Source organism: Bos indicus, chromosome 8 (genome assembly GCF_029378745.1).
Source record: "Bos indicus isolate NIAB-ARS_2022 breed Sahiwal x Tharparkar chromosome 8, NIAB-ARS_B.indTharparkar_mat_pri_1.0, whole genome shotgun sequence".
Lineage (NCBI taxonomy): Eukaryota > Metazoa > Chordata > Mammalia > Artiodactyla > Bovidae > Bos > Bos indicus.
The window spans coordinates 24,722,609-24,742,060 of record NC_091767.1 but is presented as its reverse complement, the minus strand read 5'-3'; the positions used below and the strand labels follow the sequence as shown (position 1 = coordinate 24,742,060).

Here is a 19,452-nt window from a genome sequence, read left to right as displayed (position 1 = left end):
ATGTTCTTTTAAGCTGATCTACACTCAGACTGTACTTTGCTGATTGTAAGATGGTATTGTGTTCATAGCACCCAGCACACAATCGTGGAAGATAATAATATTCATTATGGTAATGATAATACTGGAGGGAGCAGATCAGACATGTACGCATTTATACCACACGAATGCATTGCTTTAAATTATTTTTTGAATTGAATGAGTAATTTGTGTACACAAACAGTCAACAAAATGCAAGTCACCCTTCTGCCTCAGACCTTCATTTCCCCTTTGCAGAGACAATCACTGTGGTAGTTTTAAAACATGGTTGCAAATTCTTTGAAATTGCTGCCATCAAGGGTGTCATGTGCTGTAGGACACTGATAATTTTGTTGCCCTAGACAGATTTATGATTGCTCTGACTAGTAGAGTTCAGTGGAGGTGACTGTGTGACTGCTGAGACTAGACTAACCAGAGACAAGGAGCTTCTCCTTGTGTGGCAAGAACACTGACTCTTGGAGCCAGGACCTCTTATGAAAGACATTTGACTATCTTGATGCTGCCATACAGTGAGGAACCCCAGTCACACAATAGGTTCTCTAGGGGATGATCCCAACTGAGCCCAGACCTTGAATCATCTCTGCTCAGGTGCCAGAAACATGAGCGAAGAAATCTCCAGATAGTTCTGCAGCTGCTGCTGCTGCTAAGTCGCTTCAGTTGTGTCCGACTCTGTACGACCCCACAGATGGCAGCCCATCAGGCTCCTCTGTCCCTGGGATTCTCCAAGAAAGAATACTGGAGTGGGTTGCCATTTCCTCCTCCAATGCATCAAAGTGAAAAGTGAAAGTGCAGTCACTCAGTTGTGTCCGACTCTTTGTGATCCCATGGACTGTAGCCTACCAGGCTCCTCTGTCCATGGGATTTTCCAGGCAAGAATACTGGAGTGGATTGCCATTTCCCTCTCCACCAGATAGTTCTAGCCCCCAGTCATCTAAGCCTTCCTAGCTGAGGCCACAGACATTCTGGAACAGAGACCAGCCATCCCCAGTGTGTCCATTTGAATCCCTGATCCACAGGACCCACGAGCAAAATAACCTGGTTGTCATTTCACACCACTAAGTTCGGGGGGTGGTTCATTATGCATATTTGCTAACCAGAACAATCACTATCATCACGCATCTGTCCAGAGAAATTTCAAGCACATATATACATACGCATGTATATATGTCATCCTTTCTTCCTTTCTTTTTAGGAGCAGGCTCTTGTTGTATGCTGTGCTTCCCCTCCTCCCCTGACGAGAAATTAAAAAAAAAAAAAATGCTTTACTTACAGGTTTTCGAACATCAGGTAAGGTAATCCAGAGAGGAAACACTATGGGGAGAACAATTAGGAATGTGACTTGTTTGCGTGGATCAGAAGGCCAGGCCAGGCTGAGAGGCTGGTCCTCTTCATCTTCACCTGTCTCTGTGGTCTGTTGTAGAAACAAGGAGATAAAAAAATAAAAAAAAATGATAATAACGTCCTCAGGCCACAAAACAAGGAGGGGATCTTCAGATCCCACTAGCAGCTTTCTTGGGTCATCTCGCTGCTTTCATCTATGGACTTTTTAGGTCTATAAGAGAATCCCATCTGTCATAGTCCGAATCTCAGGAACAAGAAATACATTGCTCAGCCATGTGGATTTAAGAACTTCCTTTCCTTTTTACCTTTCCTGGTGTCTCAGATGGTAAAGCGTCTGCCTACAATGTGGGAGCCCTGGGTTCTATCCCTGGGTCAGGAAGATCCTTGGGGAAGGAAATGGCAACCCGCTCCAGTACTCTTGCCGGGAAAATCCCATGGATGGAGGAGCCTAGTGGGCTATAGTCCATGGGATCGCAGAGTCAGATGTGACGAGTGACTTCACTTCACTTCACTTTCCTTTCCCTGAACATCCTCTAGCTTCCTGAATTGATCATTTCAACTGGAGTGAATTACAGTGCCAATCCATGAACTTCATAGGAGAAACCACGTCTGCATAGCAAAAGACCCCAATTATGCAAATCTATGTTGCATTTGCTGGCTTCCCCTGTTGAATGCAACATATATTTGGCTCAGTGGCTCAGTGGTAAAAGAATCCTCAGGTTCCATCCTGGGTTGGGAAGATCCCCTGGAGGAGGGCATGGCAAGCCCCTCCAATATTCTTGCCTGGAGAATCCCATGGACAGAGGAGCCTGGTGGGCTACAGTCCATGGGGTCGCAAATAATTGGACATGTCTTAGCGACTAAACAACAATGTTGCATTCTCAGAGAAACAAGAGAATGAAGTAGAGGTGCTAAAAGTGTGGGTGTGGGGTGCACAGGGCCGCAGAGCTGGGGGTAAATCTCAGTGTTTCTGTCCAGGCAGCAAGCAGCCTGCGTTTTATTTGCTGCCTACTGAAGTCAGCAGCTTTTGAAGTTGAGCAAAAAGGGGCAGAAGGCAGATCAGGGCCTGGCAGGATGACTATTAGCCTGTCAGATGGGCCCTCCAAACCTCCAACACAGTGCTGCAGATAGCATCCATCACTCCCTTCCCTGCTTGTTTAAACATGAAAGTGTAGCAGTCAGGACCATGCGTCAGATCTAAAAATATCAATAGGAATTTTCCACTGATGCTTCCTTTTGAGATCATATAAATAACACACACAGCTCCTGCTCCCCTGTGTCCCCCACCTGGGACTCTTGCTTCCAGAATCCTGGAGTATTTCAAGCAGTAGCACTGAATCCCACCAGCACCTCTCCCTAGGGAGGTGGTAGGTGGGCCAGTCTCAGGCCATGTGGTCTACAGGAAAAGCATGCGACTAGAGACAGGAATGAGTGTGACGCCCGACCTGCTACTGTGTTATGTTTACTTATTTATAATGTATACCCTAATACTGCCAAAAGGATTTTTAGTGGCTTACACAATCACCCTCACTTTCTCTCCAGGAGTTGAAACAAATAATTAAAAAAGCTAATCTTAAGCCATACTGAAAAAGGTTCTTTCCATATGAGTGTATGTCCTTGGCAGCAAGTGAAAGAATTTTAAACACCAAATACGAGGGAATTAAGAGGATTAGGTAATAAGGCAGAATTAGGAAGTTGGTGCATATTATTTGGGTTGTCTGGATCTTCATTAAATATGCTTCTTATGTTCTCCATCTCATTGTTCTGTAATACGTTGGAAAAGAAGGAGGATCTAAAATCAGTCATCTACGTTTCCACCTTAGGAAACAGGAAAATGAAGCACAAATTAGATCCAAAGTAAGCAGGAGAAAAGAGATAATAAAAATCAGAGAAGAAATCAATGACACTGAAAACAGGAAGTCAACAGAGAAAGTCAACAAAAGCAAAAGCTGTTTCTTTCGCTATGTAGGGTCCATCCACTGTTTCCTTTACCCATCCCTAGGGCTCCTGCCCCTGACAGAAGCTTGGGTGTGCTGTTCCTGGTTCCTCCTCTGAGCCACCTCCACCTTCTCCCAGCAGATGCAGCAGATGTAGCAAGTATCACTCCCTATAGGGCTCACCCAGCCTCCCAAGGGGTCAGTTGACTACATGAATAATCTCTATGTAATGAGACCAGTGAAGACTAGAAAAGAGGTGCATGTTAACTGTTTCCTTCCAGATATGACCTTTCTTGTTTCACTCCAAATGAATGACTTTCTGCTCCCCACCTGGGAGATGCCTCAGGAATAGGGAGGATCATGTGAGAGTTGAGACCTTACATTACATGCAATAAGTACCCTGTATCATGCAAGGTGAGTGGTTTTATTCAGACAGAGAGGAGTCTAGCACTTCCTTGAAGACCCATCAATCTGATCTGGTCATCAAGCTCCTTCCCCTTCCAGAATGGACACTCCCCCACCCCGCCATGGTCAGATCCCCCACTGCCATCTGCAATCTAGAAACTTCTCTCTAGACTCTAAGTTAACCTTTTTTTTAGAGAAAAAAGCAAAAGAAACTCTTTATGACTCATATCATTTTAATGACACCAACAGATGGTGACATTTCATCAATAACCCTTCTGCTTATAACCTACGGATTAGCTCCTTTCTCCATCTGCCAAAGTCACCAGGCAGGCAGTGCCACCAGCAAATAGTGGAAAATAATTATCTGTTTAGATACATAAGCTCTAAACACACTACCGTCCAACGCAAACAATTAGCTATATTGTACGGCTTCCAAAAGCTGCATTTAAGGTGGCTGTTGCTAGAGCAGAAATGGACAAGGAGAAGATGCTGGGTCTCAGGTTACACAAACAGTGCTCTCTGTGGGGACATCATGGCCTCTTGTGGATGAAGCTTGCCATAGACAGAAGTTCAGGGGCCCAGAATCCTGCAGAGCATTTGAGAGGTACCCAGGGAGCAAGGCTGTCAGCATGTCTTAGGGGAAATTCTCTTTGTCTTTTTGCCAAGTGCAATCTCACTCTGGTTCAATGGGTGACAGCTTGCAAGCTAGTTAGAAAAGTGGAAAAAAAGTACTGTTCCAAGTCTGGGGCTTGTTTTGCCTTTGCCCAAGCTGGGGCTGCTGGCATGCTCATTTGTCTCAACCCCAGGAGAGGCTGGGCAATGATTTTCCAGTTTTTCCTGGAGTCGTGGCATCCTCACTTTGACCTTGCAATAACCCATCCTAAAACTTCTGTAGCATATCCAGAGAAAATGCAAAAATGATCCAGAAAGAAAAAGTCAGCTGTCTTGTGATAAAAGGGTTTAGAATAGTGTAAGATCTGGGGTCTCTGTAGAATCCCTACTCCTACTACTGCTAAGTCGCTTCAGTCATGTCGGACTCTGTGTGACCCCATAGATGGCAGCCCACGAGGCTCCCCCGTCCCTGGGATTCTCCAGGCAAGAACACTGGAGTGGGGTGCCATTTCCTTCTCCAATGCATGAAAGTGAAAAGTGAAAGTGAAGTCGCTCAGTCGTGTCCCACTCTTAGCGACCCCACAGACTGCAGCCTAAAGAGAACTGGAATGGGTTGCCATTGTCTTCTCTGTAGAATCCCTAGAATTATGCAAAATCAGGGCAGCAATGATTGATTTTGCAACCCCTGACACAGGCTTCCCAGGTGGGGCTAGAGGGTAAAGGACCTGCCTGCCAGTGTAGGAGATGTAAGAGATGGGGGTTTGATCCCTGGGTCAGGAAGATCCCCTGGAGGAGGGCACAGCAACCCACTCCAGTACTCATGCCCAGAGAATCCCATGGAAAGAGGAGCCTGGTGGGCTACAGTCCATACGGTCACAAAGAGTTGGACACAACTTAGCAACTAAACAATACTCCCTGACATGGAAAACCTGAGCCTCAAATACGTGACTCTAAGTTTCCACACAGTGACGTTCTGGTTGTCCAATCTTGAAGGAGCCAATGCATCCTGGCAGGAAGAGCAGGTGCTGGAGGATCGAGAGATTTGAATTTCAAAGGGGAGACAAAACAAACAGCACCAAAGAATTTATTCTTTATCTATTACGAGGATGCTGGCAAATGACACAGCAAGAGCTTCTGATTGTTCTCTAGTATCTATTCTGCATGTTACAGATGGAATTGTGTCTTTTCCAAACTCCTGTGTTGAAGTTCCAGCCCCCAGGACCTTAGCTGTGACTGAAGACAAGGCCCTTAAAAAGGTGATCAGGTTAAAATGAGGGCTTTATGAGGGGTCTTAACCCACTGCGATTGGTGTCCTTATAATAGGAGGTTAGGACTCAGAGAGACACCAGGGATGTGCATGCTCAGAGCAAAGACCACATGAGGACAAAGCAAGAAGGCAGCCAAACGTAAGGAGAGGGGCCTCAGCAGAAAATGACCTCTAGACACCTTGATCCTGGATGTTCAGCCTCCAGAACTGTGAGGAAATAAATTTCTGTGGTTTAAGCCACCTGGCCTCTGATTTTTTTTTTTTTTTTAATGGCAGCCCTAGAAACCTAACATATTGCCCTTGTGCTTTAGTGACAGAAGGCCTCCTTTTACCTGGGCCTGGAATAAAGTCTCTATTTCCAACCTTTCTTGTCATGGGATTAAGTTCTGGCCAATGAGATGGAATGGGAAGTATCTTCTGCAACTTCTGGGATGTGTCTTTAAAGGGTGGAGGCGTATCCTTCATCACTCATTCCTCCTTCCGGCTGCCAGGAATGGGGACGTTTTGGCCAGAGTCTGAACGGTCATCTTGGACTCACAAGGTGGAGAAAGAGTATAAAAGGATCTGACTTTTGACCCATCAAGAGCCATTCTGGCCCTCGGCTGCCTATAAAGACTTGGGAGAGACATAAAATTCTATCTTATTTAAGTCACTGTCATTTTGGGGTTTTGGTTGCTAATGGTGGAACCTTATCCCAGCTGATCCGGTGGCCTCTTTATGAGGAATCAAGGGAGAACAATCTTTCACATCTTAGCATTGGGAAAACTCATGCTTCTCCTAGAAACTTTGAGACATCTGTGAATCAGGGAAATGATGCTATTTATTTCTTTGCACTGGAGAGTTCAGAGGCAAATTTGTAACCCCTGACCAGCAACCACAGCACTGGGATCTCAGCTCACCTTAGTCTAGTCTTACTGATACACTTCCCACTATCTTTTCCATCCTTTGCTGCACTTTCTCAAAAATAGTCATTTTATCCCTTTCTTTCATCAGATGTATTTTGCAAGCAGCCCCAGATCTTTGTGAAGTAAGGTGGGACAGACCTAGAAATACAACTCTGCAGTGATCCTACAGAATTTTGGGGATAACTTTATGAGAGAGAGAGACAAAGAGAGGAGAAGAGACAGAGGCGAGATGCTACTCTATGTGATACCATTGTGATAAATGGACAACTACCTTCTTGGATTCATTTATCAACACTGAAGGTTGGAATCTAGAGGTCTGGCTATCAGAATACCTACTTACAGTTAGACAAGAACAATTCCAGGGGTCAGCACCTCTTGGGAGGTCTCCGGGGCAAGCAACGTAGTTTTATTTTCCTTTATCTAGTGAATGGAGGAATGGCAGCAGTCTGTCTTGTTTGTGATCTAGTAGCATGAGAATCCAGAGAAGGCAATGGCACCCCACTCCAGTACTCTTGCCTGGAAAATCCCATGGACGGAGGAGCCTGGTAGGCTGTAGTTCATGGGGTTGCGGAGAGTCGAACATGACTGAGCGACTTCACTTTCACTTTTCACTTTCATGCATTGGAGAAGGAAATGGAAACCCACTCCAGTGTTCTTGCCTGGAGAATCCCAGGGACGGGGGAGCCTGGTAGGCTGCCGTCTATGGGGTCGCACAGAGTCGGACACGACTGAAGCGACTTAGCAGCAGCAGCAGCAGCAGCATGAGAATTTGTCCAGCTTCTTTGCACGTGATTCTTGTACTATTTCCACCGGTACCTGGTCTGCGTGGTTTGCCCCAGCACAAGTGTCAGGTTTCCAGTGGAGGGGCCTGAGTTGGATTCATTAGTCCAGTAGCTGCCTCTCCAGACAGAAAAATATTTCTTGGAAGCAACATAATTTCTTATTTTTATCTGTGAAGGGCACTGTGCAGAATTCCAGTGTGAAGGTGAGCCCGCTTTAATGCAATCTCTGTTAGCAGAGAATTAAAATGAACGCCCGGGAGGCATCTGAAAATAGGCCATCTTTGAGTTCAGTTTTATTGATCAGTAATAACGTCTCATCTCCAGTTCACAAGGAGCAGTCTCAGAGGATAACCTGAACCTGCCTCGATCTCAGCTTGGTGGGGGTTCGATTCTCCTTTAACCCTCACAAAAGGACCACTCAGTTCAGCACTATAGAATGCCACCTCTTTTCACTGGAAAGTCCCTTCAGTGTGGCATGATGCTTGATAAAATACAATGCCAGTACTTTCATATCTACGTAGAAACAGAATTCATTTATGCTAAAACACTGGGCCAAGGTCAAGCTGGGGGCAGGTGAAGATTTACAGAGATTTGTAGTGTAGTATCGTTAGTCACTCAGTCATGTCCGATTCTGCAACCCTATGGACTGTAGCCTGCCAGGCTCCTCTGTGCGTGGAGTTTTCCAGGGAAGAGTACTGGAGTGGGTTGCCATTCCCTTCTCCAGGAAGTAATTTGTACTTCTACTTAAAAAGAATAGTCCCTAATACATTTATTATTGCTGCTGATTCTATAATATATCTGTAGGAAAAAACATCAGTTCTACCTCTACATTGTACAGCTACACAGGTGCCCACATGAATGATCAAGCAGGGCAAAGCTCATGGAGTGTGGTGCATGCTACAAATCCCCAACAGGGACTCCAGGGGCTGGGAGTGGGAAAAACTATCCATAAAAACATTCATCAAGCCTGAGACATGAGGCTGGGCAGGTGAGTGCATCAAGAATATTAAAACTGTCACCCTCAACAAAAGCCACTAATAAAACACGTGAAATATCTAGGCTACATGGGAGGCATTCATCTATAGACTGGGGCAATCGCAGGATGCACAGTACCTGAAAGAGACCAGGGGATCAGCAAACGTTAATCCTCTTCCCTTCTGTCCTTAACCTCATCTCTGCAACTAACTAGCTGTGTGCCCTCAGGCAAGTCAATGGAAATGCTGGAATAGAGAAAGAACACATCCATGCCACTTGCAAGGCATCTGGACCTGGTGTACCTCACCCCTTTGCTGCTGCTGCTGCTAAGTCGCCTCAGTCGTGTCCGACTCTGTGCGACCCCATAGACGGCAGCCCACCAGGCTTCCCGTCCCTGGGATTCTCCAGGCAAGAACACTGGAGTGGGGTGCCATTTCCTTCTCCAATGCATGAAAGTGAAAAGTGAAAGTGAAGTCACTCAGTCATGTTCGACTCTAGCGACCCCATGGACTGCAGCCTACCAGGCTCCTCCGTCCATGGGATTTTCCAGGCAAAAGTACTGGAGTGGGGTGCCATTGCCTTCTCCCCCTCACCCCTTTATTGGCCCCCAAAGTCCTTTAAAACCTTGTCATTGTGAAGCAGAGTTTTTTTGTCTTCTGCATTGTTTTAATGTGGGACTACCTTCCTGTGGACTTCGCTGGTGGCTCAGACAGTAAAGCATCTGTGTACAATGCGGGAGACCCAGGTTCAATCCCTGGGTCGGGAAGATACCCTGGACAAGGAAATGGTAACCCACTCCAGTACTCTTGCCTGGAAAATCCCATGGATGGAGGATCCTGTTAGGCTACAATCCATGGGGTTGCAAAGAGTTGGACATGACTGAGCAACTTCATTTCACTTCACCTTCCTGTCCAAGAACTTGTCATTCATTTCATCATATGGACACTGAATGATTGTGAAAGACAAGCTGCAATCATAGACCTCTGCAATCATTTGGTAGAGGGCCTTTAGGGCCCCAGAATTTCAGAGCCAGAGGAGACCCGGGTCGTTGAGCCCACCCCCATTACTTGAGGGCCCTAAGATGAAGTGATATGCAGAAAGGAGGAAGCTCACAGTGCCAGGTTCCTTTCACACCCAACCCAAGGCTCTTCCAAAATAGCACATGGCCTTCCCTCCTCACTCCTAAGACACAGGTATGAATGTGCTTTCTGTTCAATTACACCTAGATTTGAAGTAAATCAAATCTACTGAACAGCAATGCTAGCTATGACAAACACTAAGCATGTAATTGACATAAATTTTGTTTGATTTTCTTGAGCTTAATTTCTGGTGGGTTGGATGGCCCACTTTCTTGAAAAAGCTGATCAGAAACACCTGATTCTTAGGTGCACTCTTTTTCTTGAGTCTGCTATGGATGGGATATTTGTGTCCCTCCAAAATTCGTATGATGAAACCCTAACCCCCACAGTGATGGTGTTCAGAGGTGGAGTCCTGGGAAGGTGATCAGGTCAGGGTGGCGGAGCCGTCATGACTGGGATTAGTGTCCTTATACGTAACTGGGAAGCTAGCTTGCCCTTCTGCCTTATGAAGACATACTGACTAAATGTCCATTTACGATCCAGGAAGCAGGCTGCAACAGCCACCTAATCGTGGACTTCGCAGCCTCCCAAATTGTAAGAAATAAATTCCCATTAGTCAGCTACACAGTCTGTGGTATTTTTCTTACAGCATCCAAGACAGCTTTGAAGGGGAAATGAAGGGCAGATTTGGGAGTATGTGTGGGGAGTGGGGGCCACTGTGATGCTCTCTTCCCTCCTCTACCTCCTTGAGTGACATCTCCAAAGAGCCAGGTACAAATTTAGAAGTCAGAAAGATAATAACAAGTATCATATATTAACACATGTATGTGCAATATAGAAAAATGGTGCAGATGAACCTATTTGCAGAGCAGAAACAAAGACACAGATATAGAGAACAAGGCCACCAAGGCAGGAAAGGAGGGGTGGGATGACTTGGGAGACCGGGATTGACATATATACACTGCTATGTATAAAATAGATAATTAATGAGAACCTACTGTATATCACAGGGAACTCTACTCAATGCTCTGTGGTGATCTAAATGGAAAGGAAATCCAAAAAAAGGGATACACACACACACACACATATATACACACATACATCCATATAGCTGATGCACTTTGCAGCAGAAACTTACACAATATTGTAAAGCAACTATACTCCAATAAATTTTTTTTTTACAAAAGAAATTTGGGTACTGATAAGATATCAATGAATGTCAGAACTCCAAATATAGGTGAAAAAGAAAGACTTGTCCTTTAGCATCTCTGTCCAAGAAAAATGTGCAGAAATTTAGCTCAGGTTTGATATAGGATGAGGTGACAGGCAAGTACACCAAAATGAGGGCTTGAGATTTTACGGGCATTTCATTGCTCAATGTCACCCCTGATTCTCATAACAGTGGATAATCCTGTACTGGCTACTTCTAAAATGAATATCTAGGGGACACTGGAGGAGATGGATTAAGCCCTTTACAATCATAAACTTTCCTGAGGCTCACTTTAGCAAGCAATGAAACAGGAGGCGGGTTATTTCCAGATTCCAGCATTCCATGTTCAAAGGCCAGTGGAACCTCAGGGGAAGAATATGCCCCACAAAACAGCATCATCTTTGAACAGGGATGATGTGCTTCTCCTCCTATATCTGTCCTCTTTCATTATTGAAGCATTAAAAATACTCTCTTTGACAGAGGTGGCATGTTTTATTTTTCCAATTAGGTTTCCTTGGGAACTGGTGGAAAGGTGTGTGCGTGGGATGCTCCTAGAGAAAGAAGAAATCTTGAAAGTGTCTTACCTAATGAAGGGATTGTTGGAGAAGGGATTAATAAATTAATAGACAAGACCCACTTATGCTCCAGGACATTGTTTTACAATGTGATTGCTGTTATATAAAACTGACTGAGATAATCTAGGAAGAGCACTTAGAACTGTGTTTGGCGCAGAGTAAACACTCAGTAAATGTTAGTTATTATTATTATTGTTAATAAATGGTTAGGAGAATAACTCCTTCAAAGATGTCCAGAAGAAAGAAGTTTGACTTGGTGAATTATAATACTTCCAAGCAATAAAATTCTATGATTCAATTTTTTCATGTGAAAGTGGAAACTGCAATAATTGTGTTCCCCCATATATCCATTCATCTGACACTTATTGAGCATTCATTGACTGTAGTGATGTCAACAATCTAATTTACTTTCCTGTTTTGTAAGAGGAATAAATAGAAGACCTTTGTAAATAAGATGAAAGGAAAAATTCCACAGCCCTAAAGAGAAAACGCTCTTTTATTTCAGCAGATAGGCTGTAAGCAGAGTTTTTATCTGAAACAAAGCTTCCAAGCAGACTCATAATATTGTGACACCTTGATTCTGTGTTTTGTGCAGAGCTAAAAACAATCCTAGAGTTGGAGCTCTCAAAGGTAAAATTACCAAAAATGCAGAGTCATACTTTAGTACAGTGAAAAGCTCTAAAATCAACATCTATTTGGCAAGTAGAAGGTGCCAAAAAACATTCCATGAAGTGCTTTACCACCAAGGAAATCTATTAAAAATGAGATTAAAAAAAATATCCATATGGTTACTGTATTAGTCTGCTTGGGCCACCACAACAAACACCATAGACTAGGTGGCTTGAGCAATAGAAATTTGTTATAAATACCATAAATACCAGCTGCCTCAGGGACAGTAAGTGGTTCTCATCTCATCTTCATTTTTGTTTCCCTAAACCAGGTGGCCAATTAGTGTGGTCAACATACCAGCAGCTTTCACTTTGTCTATTACAGAACTAGAATGTCATGCTTGAAATTCAAAAGATCAACCCATAAAAATTCTTAACGACTGGGTTGTGGATCATTTTGGTCTCACAGACCTAAAGACCTATGCTCAAAACCTCTAAGTGGCACAAGGGAAAATGGATTTTGGGGACCCCAAAGCTATTGTTCAGGGCTTGCCAAACAAGGTGTGTATGAGTCATTTTGCGAGCAAACTCAGAGTTCTGGAATGGGTCAGCAAAGGGCTAAAAGGAGAATTTCATTTGTCATTTGCCTTTCCTGTTTAAAAAGGGAATAAAAACAGGATAGCCATGAGAAGAAAGTCTGTTAGACACAATGATGAAAAAACCAGAGTTGCATTTGGAAAAATTCAGGTACTCAACTCAAAGATGAGTCCTTACTGACTCTTAGGGACAGAGTGTTGTGTCCCTCCAAAATTCATAGGTGGTGCTGGAGAAGACTCTTGAGAGCCTCTTGGACAGCAAGGAGATCAAACCAGTCCACCCTAAAGGAAATCAACCCTGGATACTCATTGGAAGGACTAATGATGAGGTTGAAGCTCCAATACTTTGGTCACCTGATGAGAAGAGCTGACTCATTGGAAAAGACCCTGATCCTGGGAAAGACTGAAGGCAGGAGGAGAAGGAGGTGACAGGGGATGAGACGTTTGGATGGCCTCATCGACTCAATGGACATGGGTTTGAGAAAACTCCAGGAGTTGGTGATGGACAGGGAGGCCTGGGGTGCCGCAGTTCATGGGGTCGCAAAGAGTTGGACAAGACTGAGTGAACTGAACTGAACTGAGGTCATAGGAGTGAGACCCTGATGCTCCAGGATTAGTGTCCTTGTGAGAAGAGACTTCAGAGGGCACTTCTCTACTTTTTCTTGCTCTCTCCACCCACACTCCTCACCCTTTTGTGTATGAAAGGCTCTATGAAGACAAAGAGAGAAGACAGCCAACTGCACGCCAGGAAGAGAGCCCTTGCCAGAAACGGAACTGGCTGAAACCTTGACCTTAGACTTCCAGCTTCCAGGACTAGAAGAAAATAAATTTCTGTTGTTTAAGTTGCCTAGTCTGTGAATTTTTTGTTATGGCAGCCCAAGCAGACTGATACACACCTACCATATAGATAGTTACCTTTTTAAAGTATCTTATTTTGAATCTTTTTTTTTTTTTTTGCTTTAAAAGAAATCATCGTGTTCACTTGCTATAATTTATTTGAAATTAATTTTTATTGGAGCATAGTTGCTTTATAATGTTGTATAATTCTTTCTTTAATGGTGACTTCTTTATTTTTAAATTTATTTTAATTGGGGGGTAATTGCTTTAAAATGTTGTGCTGGTTTCTGCTGTATAACAACATATGGCTTATGAATCGGCCATAAGTATACATGCGTCCCCTCTGTCTTGAGCATTTCTCCCTGTCCCCCATCACACCCCTCTAGGTCAACACAGAGCACTGAGCTGAGTTCCCTGAGCTATACAGTTACTTCCTGCTGGCTATCTATTTTACACAAGCAATGGCACCCCGCTCCAGTACTCTTGCCTGGAAAATCCCATGGATGGAGGAGCCTGGTGGGCTGCAGCCCATGGGGTTGTGAAGAGTCAGACACGACTAAGCGACTTCACTTTCATTTTTCACTTTCATGCATTGGAGAAGGAAATGGCAACCCACTCCAGTGTTCTTGCCTGGAGACTCCCAGGGACGGCGGAGCCTGGTGGGCTGCCATCTGTGGGGTCGCACAGAGTCAGACACGACTGAAGCGACTTAGCAGCAGCAGTGTATATATGCCAATGCTACTTTCTCAATTCGTCCCCTCCTCTCCTTCTCCAACTGTGTCCGAATGTCTGTTCTCTATACTCATATCTCTATTTCTGCCATGCAAATAGATTCATCAGTACCATTTTTCTAGATTCCATATATATGCATTAATATATGATATTTGTTTTTCTCCTTCTGATTTACTTCACTTTGCATAACAGGCTCTATGTTCATCCACCTCACTGCAACTGACTCAAATTCGTTCCTTTTTATGGCTGAGTGAATAACCCCTTTTCCACTCATTCTTTACTGAGTCTTTGAGAAATCTCTTTATTTTTGTTTCCTGAGTTTTTCAGTGTCTTTGCCCTTGTATTATTTACCAATATCCTTCATTCTCTTGACTCCACTCTTATCTCTATGTGTCTATCACTTATCTCTTTCCAAGAGATAAATCAAGAAGAGGTCAGTTACAAAGCATCTCTTCTGGGAAGGCAGCACCATCCTAAGATATCTGTATTGCCTTCTGAGTAGACATCCTGAACCAACAGAGAACATTTAAATGTTATACAGATTTTTAAAAAAGTGACTAATCTCAGCCTGTCTAGCAGTAGGAAATAATTGACCCCCCCCCCTTAAAATACCATTTTATGGTTTGTTTTACATATAGATGGGAAAAAAAAAACTAGCATCAAGAATTTAGCATATCAAACACAAAATGATAAGCTTTCACTCAGCAATGGCAACCTGAAAACACTTCATCTGTTTTTCCATGACTTTGAATTGAAACCAAGATTTCAAAATATTTTGCTGTGAGTGATGAAGCTGTCTGGACCCAAGTTTCCCATGAAGCCAAGAAACCATCTTATATTAATGTAAAATGGCATTTGGAGGGTCTGGTGAAATATAATTACTTTCCTTCACTTTGTATTTTGCCCAAATAATTCTGAGGTGCAACCTATAGACAAGATGGATTTCTTTCTGTACTGCTGCTATAAACTGGTTTTTGTATAGTTTTCATGGGCTTTGTAAATCCTGCTGATACAAATCATAGAAGATTTGTCAACATAAAAGCTACTGAAGAATCATAAGAAATAATTCAAAAGTCATTCTCATTGTTTTATCATCAATTGGATTACAATTACTCACAGGACCAGTGATATTAATGTCAGTTTTTTTTCAGGGTGGCAATGGCGTTTTTTTTTCCTTTTTATTAATAGTCAGCCCTTAATGTATCTTATGTGAATAATTAATAGACTTTCTTTAAACTCCTTCAGAAAGCACAATGACAAATGGTGTTATTAACAGTAAGATTCTAAGTGAAGTTATTATTCTCTGTCAATATTCAAATTTAGGCAGAAACTCAAGAGTCAGATCTATCTATTTCATTTTAACTGTGTTCAAAAGGCCTCTGTGTGGATCTTAAGCAGTTGGTAATACTGTACAGGTCATCTGATATTGAAACTGGATCTCAACTTTTCCTTAAAACATAAATGTATAGATTGAGAGGAAAAAAAGCGTTATCTCCTTGGAAATGGAACCCATGTACTATGGCCTGGTAGATAAAACACTAATTTTTGCTTTTCTCCTGTATAGTGTGTACTAGGTTTTCTTGGATATTAATACTTTTTTTTTTCTAAGGCAATCATAGATCTAACATGGCTTGGACCTTGAAAACTCCAGTCTGAGGAAGAATCTTTGACTATTGTTTTCCTTTCATACTTAGGTCTTGCCCTCTCTCCCCAGCACTGCCCCGTGCTCCCCTTCCACCAAAACTTCCTTTTCCTGAGTGCCAGAATGCTCTTATGTTTCATCAATGTTTCAAGAGATTGAATAGTCTCATTAATAGGGGGGAATTTGGTTCTTAGCTGTTTTTAAACTTTCAAAATGGTTGACCTGACCATTACACCATAATCATTTAGAAGAGATACTTGCTCTTTGAATAACAGGAAGGTTTGAGGTTTGAAAACTCTCTGTTAAGCATTGCTGGGACTTCCCTGGTGGTCCAGTGGTTATGACTCTGAGCTCCCAATGCAGGGGGTACAGGTTCCATCATCCCTGGTTGAGGGACTAAGATCTCACATGCCACTCGGCATGACCAAACAAACAAACAAACAACCCCCCAAAATCTTATCACTGTGAAGAAAGTAAACATTTTCTAACTAAAGGTAATACTTTAGGAAGAAACACATCATGTGGACTCTGGATACCATCTGCTTGGATAATCTTGGAAGTCCTTATTAGAGCTAATGTTATGGACCAATGTTCATTATGAAGTCTTTCTACAGAGCTTTAAAATCATAGCTATAACTTTAAATGACAACAATAATGCATTTTAGTTTTCTTAAGAGAAATCTAAGATTACGATCATGTCCATCATCTTTCTCTACTCACCCTTTACTTAGTCACCCAAACATTTTAATCAGCACTATAAGAGCAGATCTTAAAAACCAGATTGAGTTTAGGTAAAGACCAATGCTAGGCTGGGAAGAAATAAGTTAGAGCTGAAATTCCAGAGGGAGAAAGGAAGGGTTTAATATAGTAAGATATTATTTAAGTTGTAAAGTGAGAAAAAAAGAAGAAAAATGGGCATTTTATTCATTATCTATCTAAATATCTATCTATACAAGTGTGTATGTATGTGTGTGTGTGTGTGTGTGTGAGTGTGTGTGTGTGCTCTTTTCCTAGGGATGTGATAATCTTAAATAAGTCAGTTTGCCCACTGCTGCAACTAGGCAACTCTTAACCAAAGCAAAGACAATTTAGATTTCCCTAAGGACAGAGAGAAGTCTTGGAGGCAAAATGAAATAAAAGCTGCAACATATAAAAAGCATAATACATGAAGAAAGAGTTAGATTTTCAAATTTCAGAACCGAAGAAATTTGCAAGGCCTTTCTCTTTCTCCCTTCGCACTGTGAGCAGGTATGTACAGAGTCTGGATGTGTTATGCCTGGAGGACATGGTGCAGAAAGGCAGGCAGCTCCCCTGAGTGCGCTGGCCACGTGCCATCACCTGGCTGTTGCCGCTGCTGTTGTTGTTCGGTGGCTAAGTCGTGTCCAACTCTTTGCAACCCCATGGGCTGCAGCGTGCCAGTCTTCCCTGTCCTTCTGTATCTCCCAGAATTTGCTCAAACTCATGTCCATTGAGTTGGTGATGTCATCTTGGCAAAATTAAAATGTAAGAAAATGCTGGGTTCTGGGTGCGAAAGAATATATTTTGGAATTGTCTTTCAAACGTGGATAAACTCTCAACATTGAAAATTTGGAAGGTCGGTAAATTCTCAGTGACAGCTCAGCTCAGTTGTGTTAGAATCAACAGCATTCTATCAGCAGGCCTTGGGAGAAGATAATTAGCACTAAGCCATTTGAGAAGTCAAATTATTTCTTGGTTCCACAAAATTTACGAATGAAGCAAAAAATCTCCTGCAAAGGGACTTCTTCTGTGAGAAGTGCTCACAGAGTGCTCTTTTAGAGTGCTCTTCATTGCCAGTGTAAAGTCTGGACACAAGGAAGTTCTCAGAGATGAGGTGTCAATGTAAAATTAGTTCATTTGTAAATACAGTTTTGAAAACAGCAGGTTCATTAGATGAGATGGGTTAAACTCTCAGGAGAGTATCAGTGGTGAGTGTGTAGTGTGTGGGCTCATCGTTTCCATTAATAAAGTCGGGAGGCACACCTCATTCCTCCTGGAGCTTGATAAAAATACAACTGGGAAAGAAATAAAACTCAACAGTAAAAAGACGCTGAATTCTTTCTGTGAAACTGTGCTTTAGGTGGCCCGAGTGTCCTGATTTCACACCTGTTTTTCTGAGTCGAGAATCACAGCTCTAATTTACCCTGCTACTCAGACATTCCAGCCTGGAAACTTCAGCATCACCCAGAACTGCTTTTTCTGGTTCACTCTCTATGACTGATTTATTAACAAATGGTCTCAATGCTTCCTCAGAAGCAGCTCTCACATCCAGTCACTGTCAGCCACGCTACAACTCATAGTTGATCTGAGGCCTTGTCATCTGGGCTACTTAGCAGACATTTTAAAGACAGTTTTACAAGTACTGCTAATAATGACAAGCAATTGTGCAGTGCTTATTGTTAGCCAAGAACTGTTCTATGAGCATTCTAGTCTCACAACGATGCTGTGAAATAGGATAGTCTCCTTGTTTCAGAGAGAAGAAAGATGAGAACAGAGAGGTTAAGTAATTTGTCCAAAGTCACACAGCTGGGGAGTGGCAAATCTTGGATTTGAACTCATGTGGTCTGTCTTCAGAGACTTTTCTCTTAAGGGACTAATGCACACTGGTTCTGTTTTCATTTAACCCATTACTGGTTTTAGTTGTTGCATTTTTTGGGGATAGGTAAAACAGTTAACTGGTTCAAAATTCAAAAGCTACAGAAGGCTACATACTGAAAAATGCATGCAGAAGTCTACTTCCCACCCCAGTTCCTTACTGCAGACCGCTGTTCTGTAGCAATCAGCCAGTTTCTTCAACAGAATCCAAAGCAAATGCTTCCACATTACTATGTTATTTCCTTCCTTTTTTCCCCTCTTACAAAGAGTACACTGGATGAATTTGGCATGTTGCCTTTTCCACTTAACAACATATATTGAAGATCATTCCATATAAGTGCATGAAGAGCTTCCTTGTTATTTTTTTCTTTCTCTTTTTCTGTTTTTGGGTAAAGACTACAGATGGTTGAAAAGAGGGGTGGGCAAGCTTTTCCTGAAAAGGGCCAGATAGTAAATATTTTAGGCTTTATGGGCCTTATGGTCTCTGTCACATATGCTGCTGCTGCTTTTATCTAAAGCTTCAAGAAGATAAAAACATTCTTATCTCAGGGGTCGTTCAAAAAGAGGCTGCAGGCCAGATCTGGCCACAGATCACAGTTTGCTAGGACTTTCCTGGTGGCTCAGATGGTAAAGAATTTGCCTGTAATGTGGGAGACCTGGGTTTGATCCCTGGGTTGGGAAGATTCCCTGGAGGAGGGCATGGCAACCCACTCCAGTATTCTTGCCTAGAGAATCCCCATGGACAGAGGAGCCTGGCAGGCTACAGTCCATGGGGTTGCAAAGAGTTGGATATGACTGAGCGACTAAGCACAGCACAGTTTGCTAATCTTTGCACCAAATGGGCTCTTACCTTGCCACCCTGTAGCCTACCCTCCTTCACTCTGGCCCCTTCGTTGCCATTCAGAAAGAGCTCTCTTCCTATCTTACAGAGCTGATGCTGCCACTCCACGGCAGCTCCCTGCTTCCAGCAGGGGGATGTCCGCACTTCTCAGGCAGAGCCACAATGCCCTTCCTGATCCCCGTGTGTCTCCTCCCTCCCCGTCCACTGCTCTGGTCCAGGCCTCATCAGCTCTGCCCCTACTCCTGCAGCCACCTCACTGCCCCACCACTGCCATCCACTTTCTTGCTGCACATCCGATCTCGACACCTCAGTGCAGCCTCTTGGATCTTTCACAGGTGCAAACCACATCTGGGAACCTATGACAGCTTGTTGTTGCCCTGGAAGGAAGTCAAGTTGCGTATCATGGTCCTCAAGGCAGGCCAGCCCTGCTGGGAGCTCACTGCCACCATCTTCCCTCCC

The 19,452-nt window shown here is 43.3% G+C and overlaps 1 protein-coding gene across 4 annotated transcripts in view; it reads right to left on the bottom strand.

Annotated features, from left to right (window-relative positions):
• Positions 1 to 19,452, bottom strand: part of SLC24A2 (solute carrier family 24 member 2) — a 289,753-nt gene that overhangs the window by 25,058 nt on the left and 245,243 nt on the right. For all 4 annotated transcript variants that reach the window (XM_070794474.1, XM_070794478.1, XM_070794477.1 and 1 more), the window contains one exon: positions 1,307 to 1,447. In XM_070794474.1, coding sequence (XP_070650575.1) covers positions 1,307 to 1,447 — 141 coding nt within the window. The remainder of the gene's footprint in view (positions 1 to 1,306; positions 1,448 to 19,452) is intronic.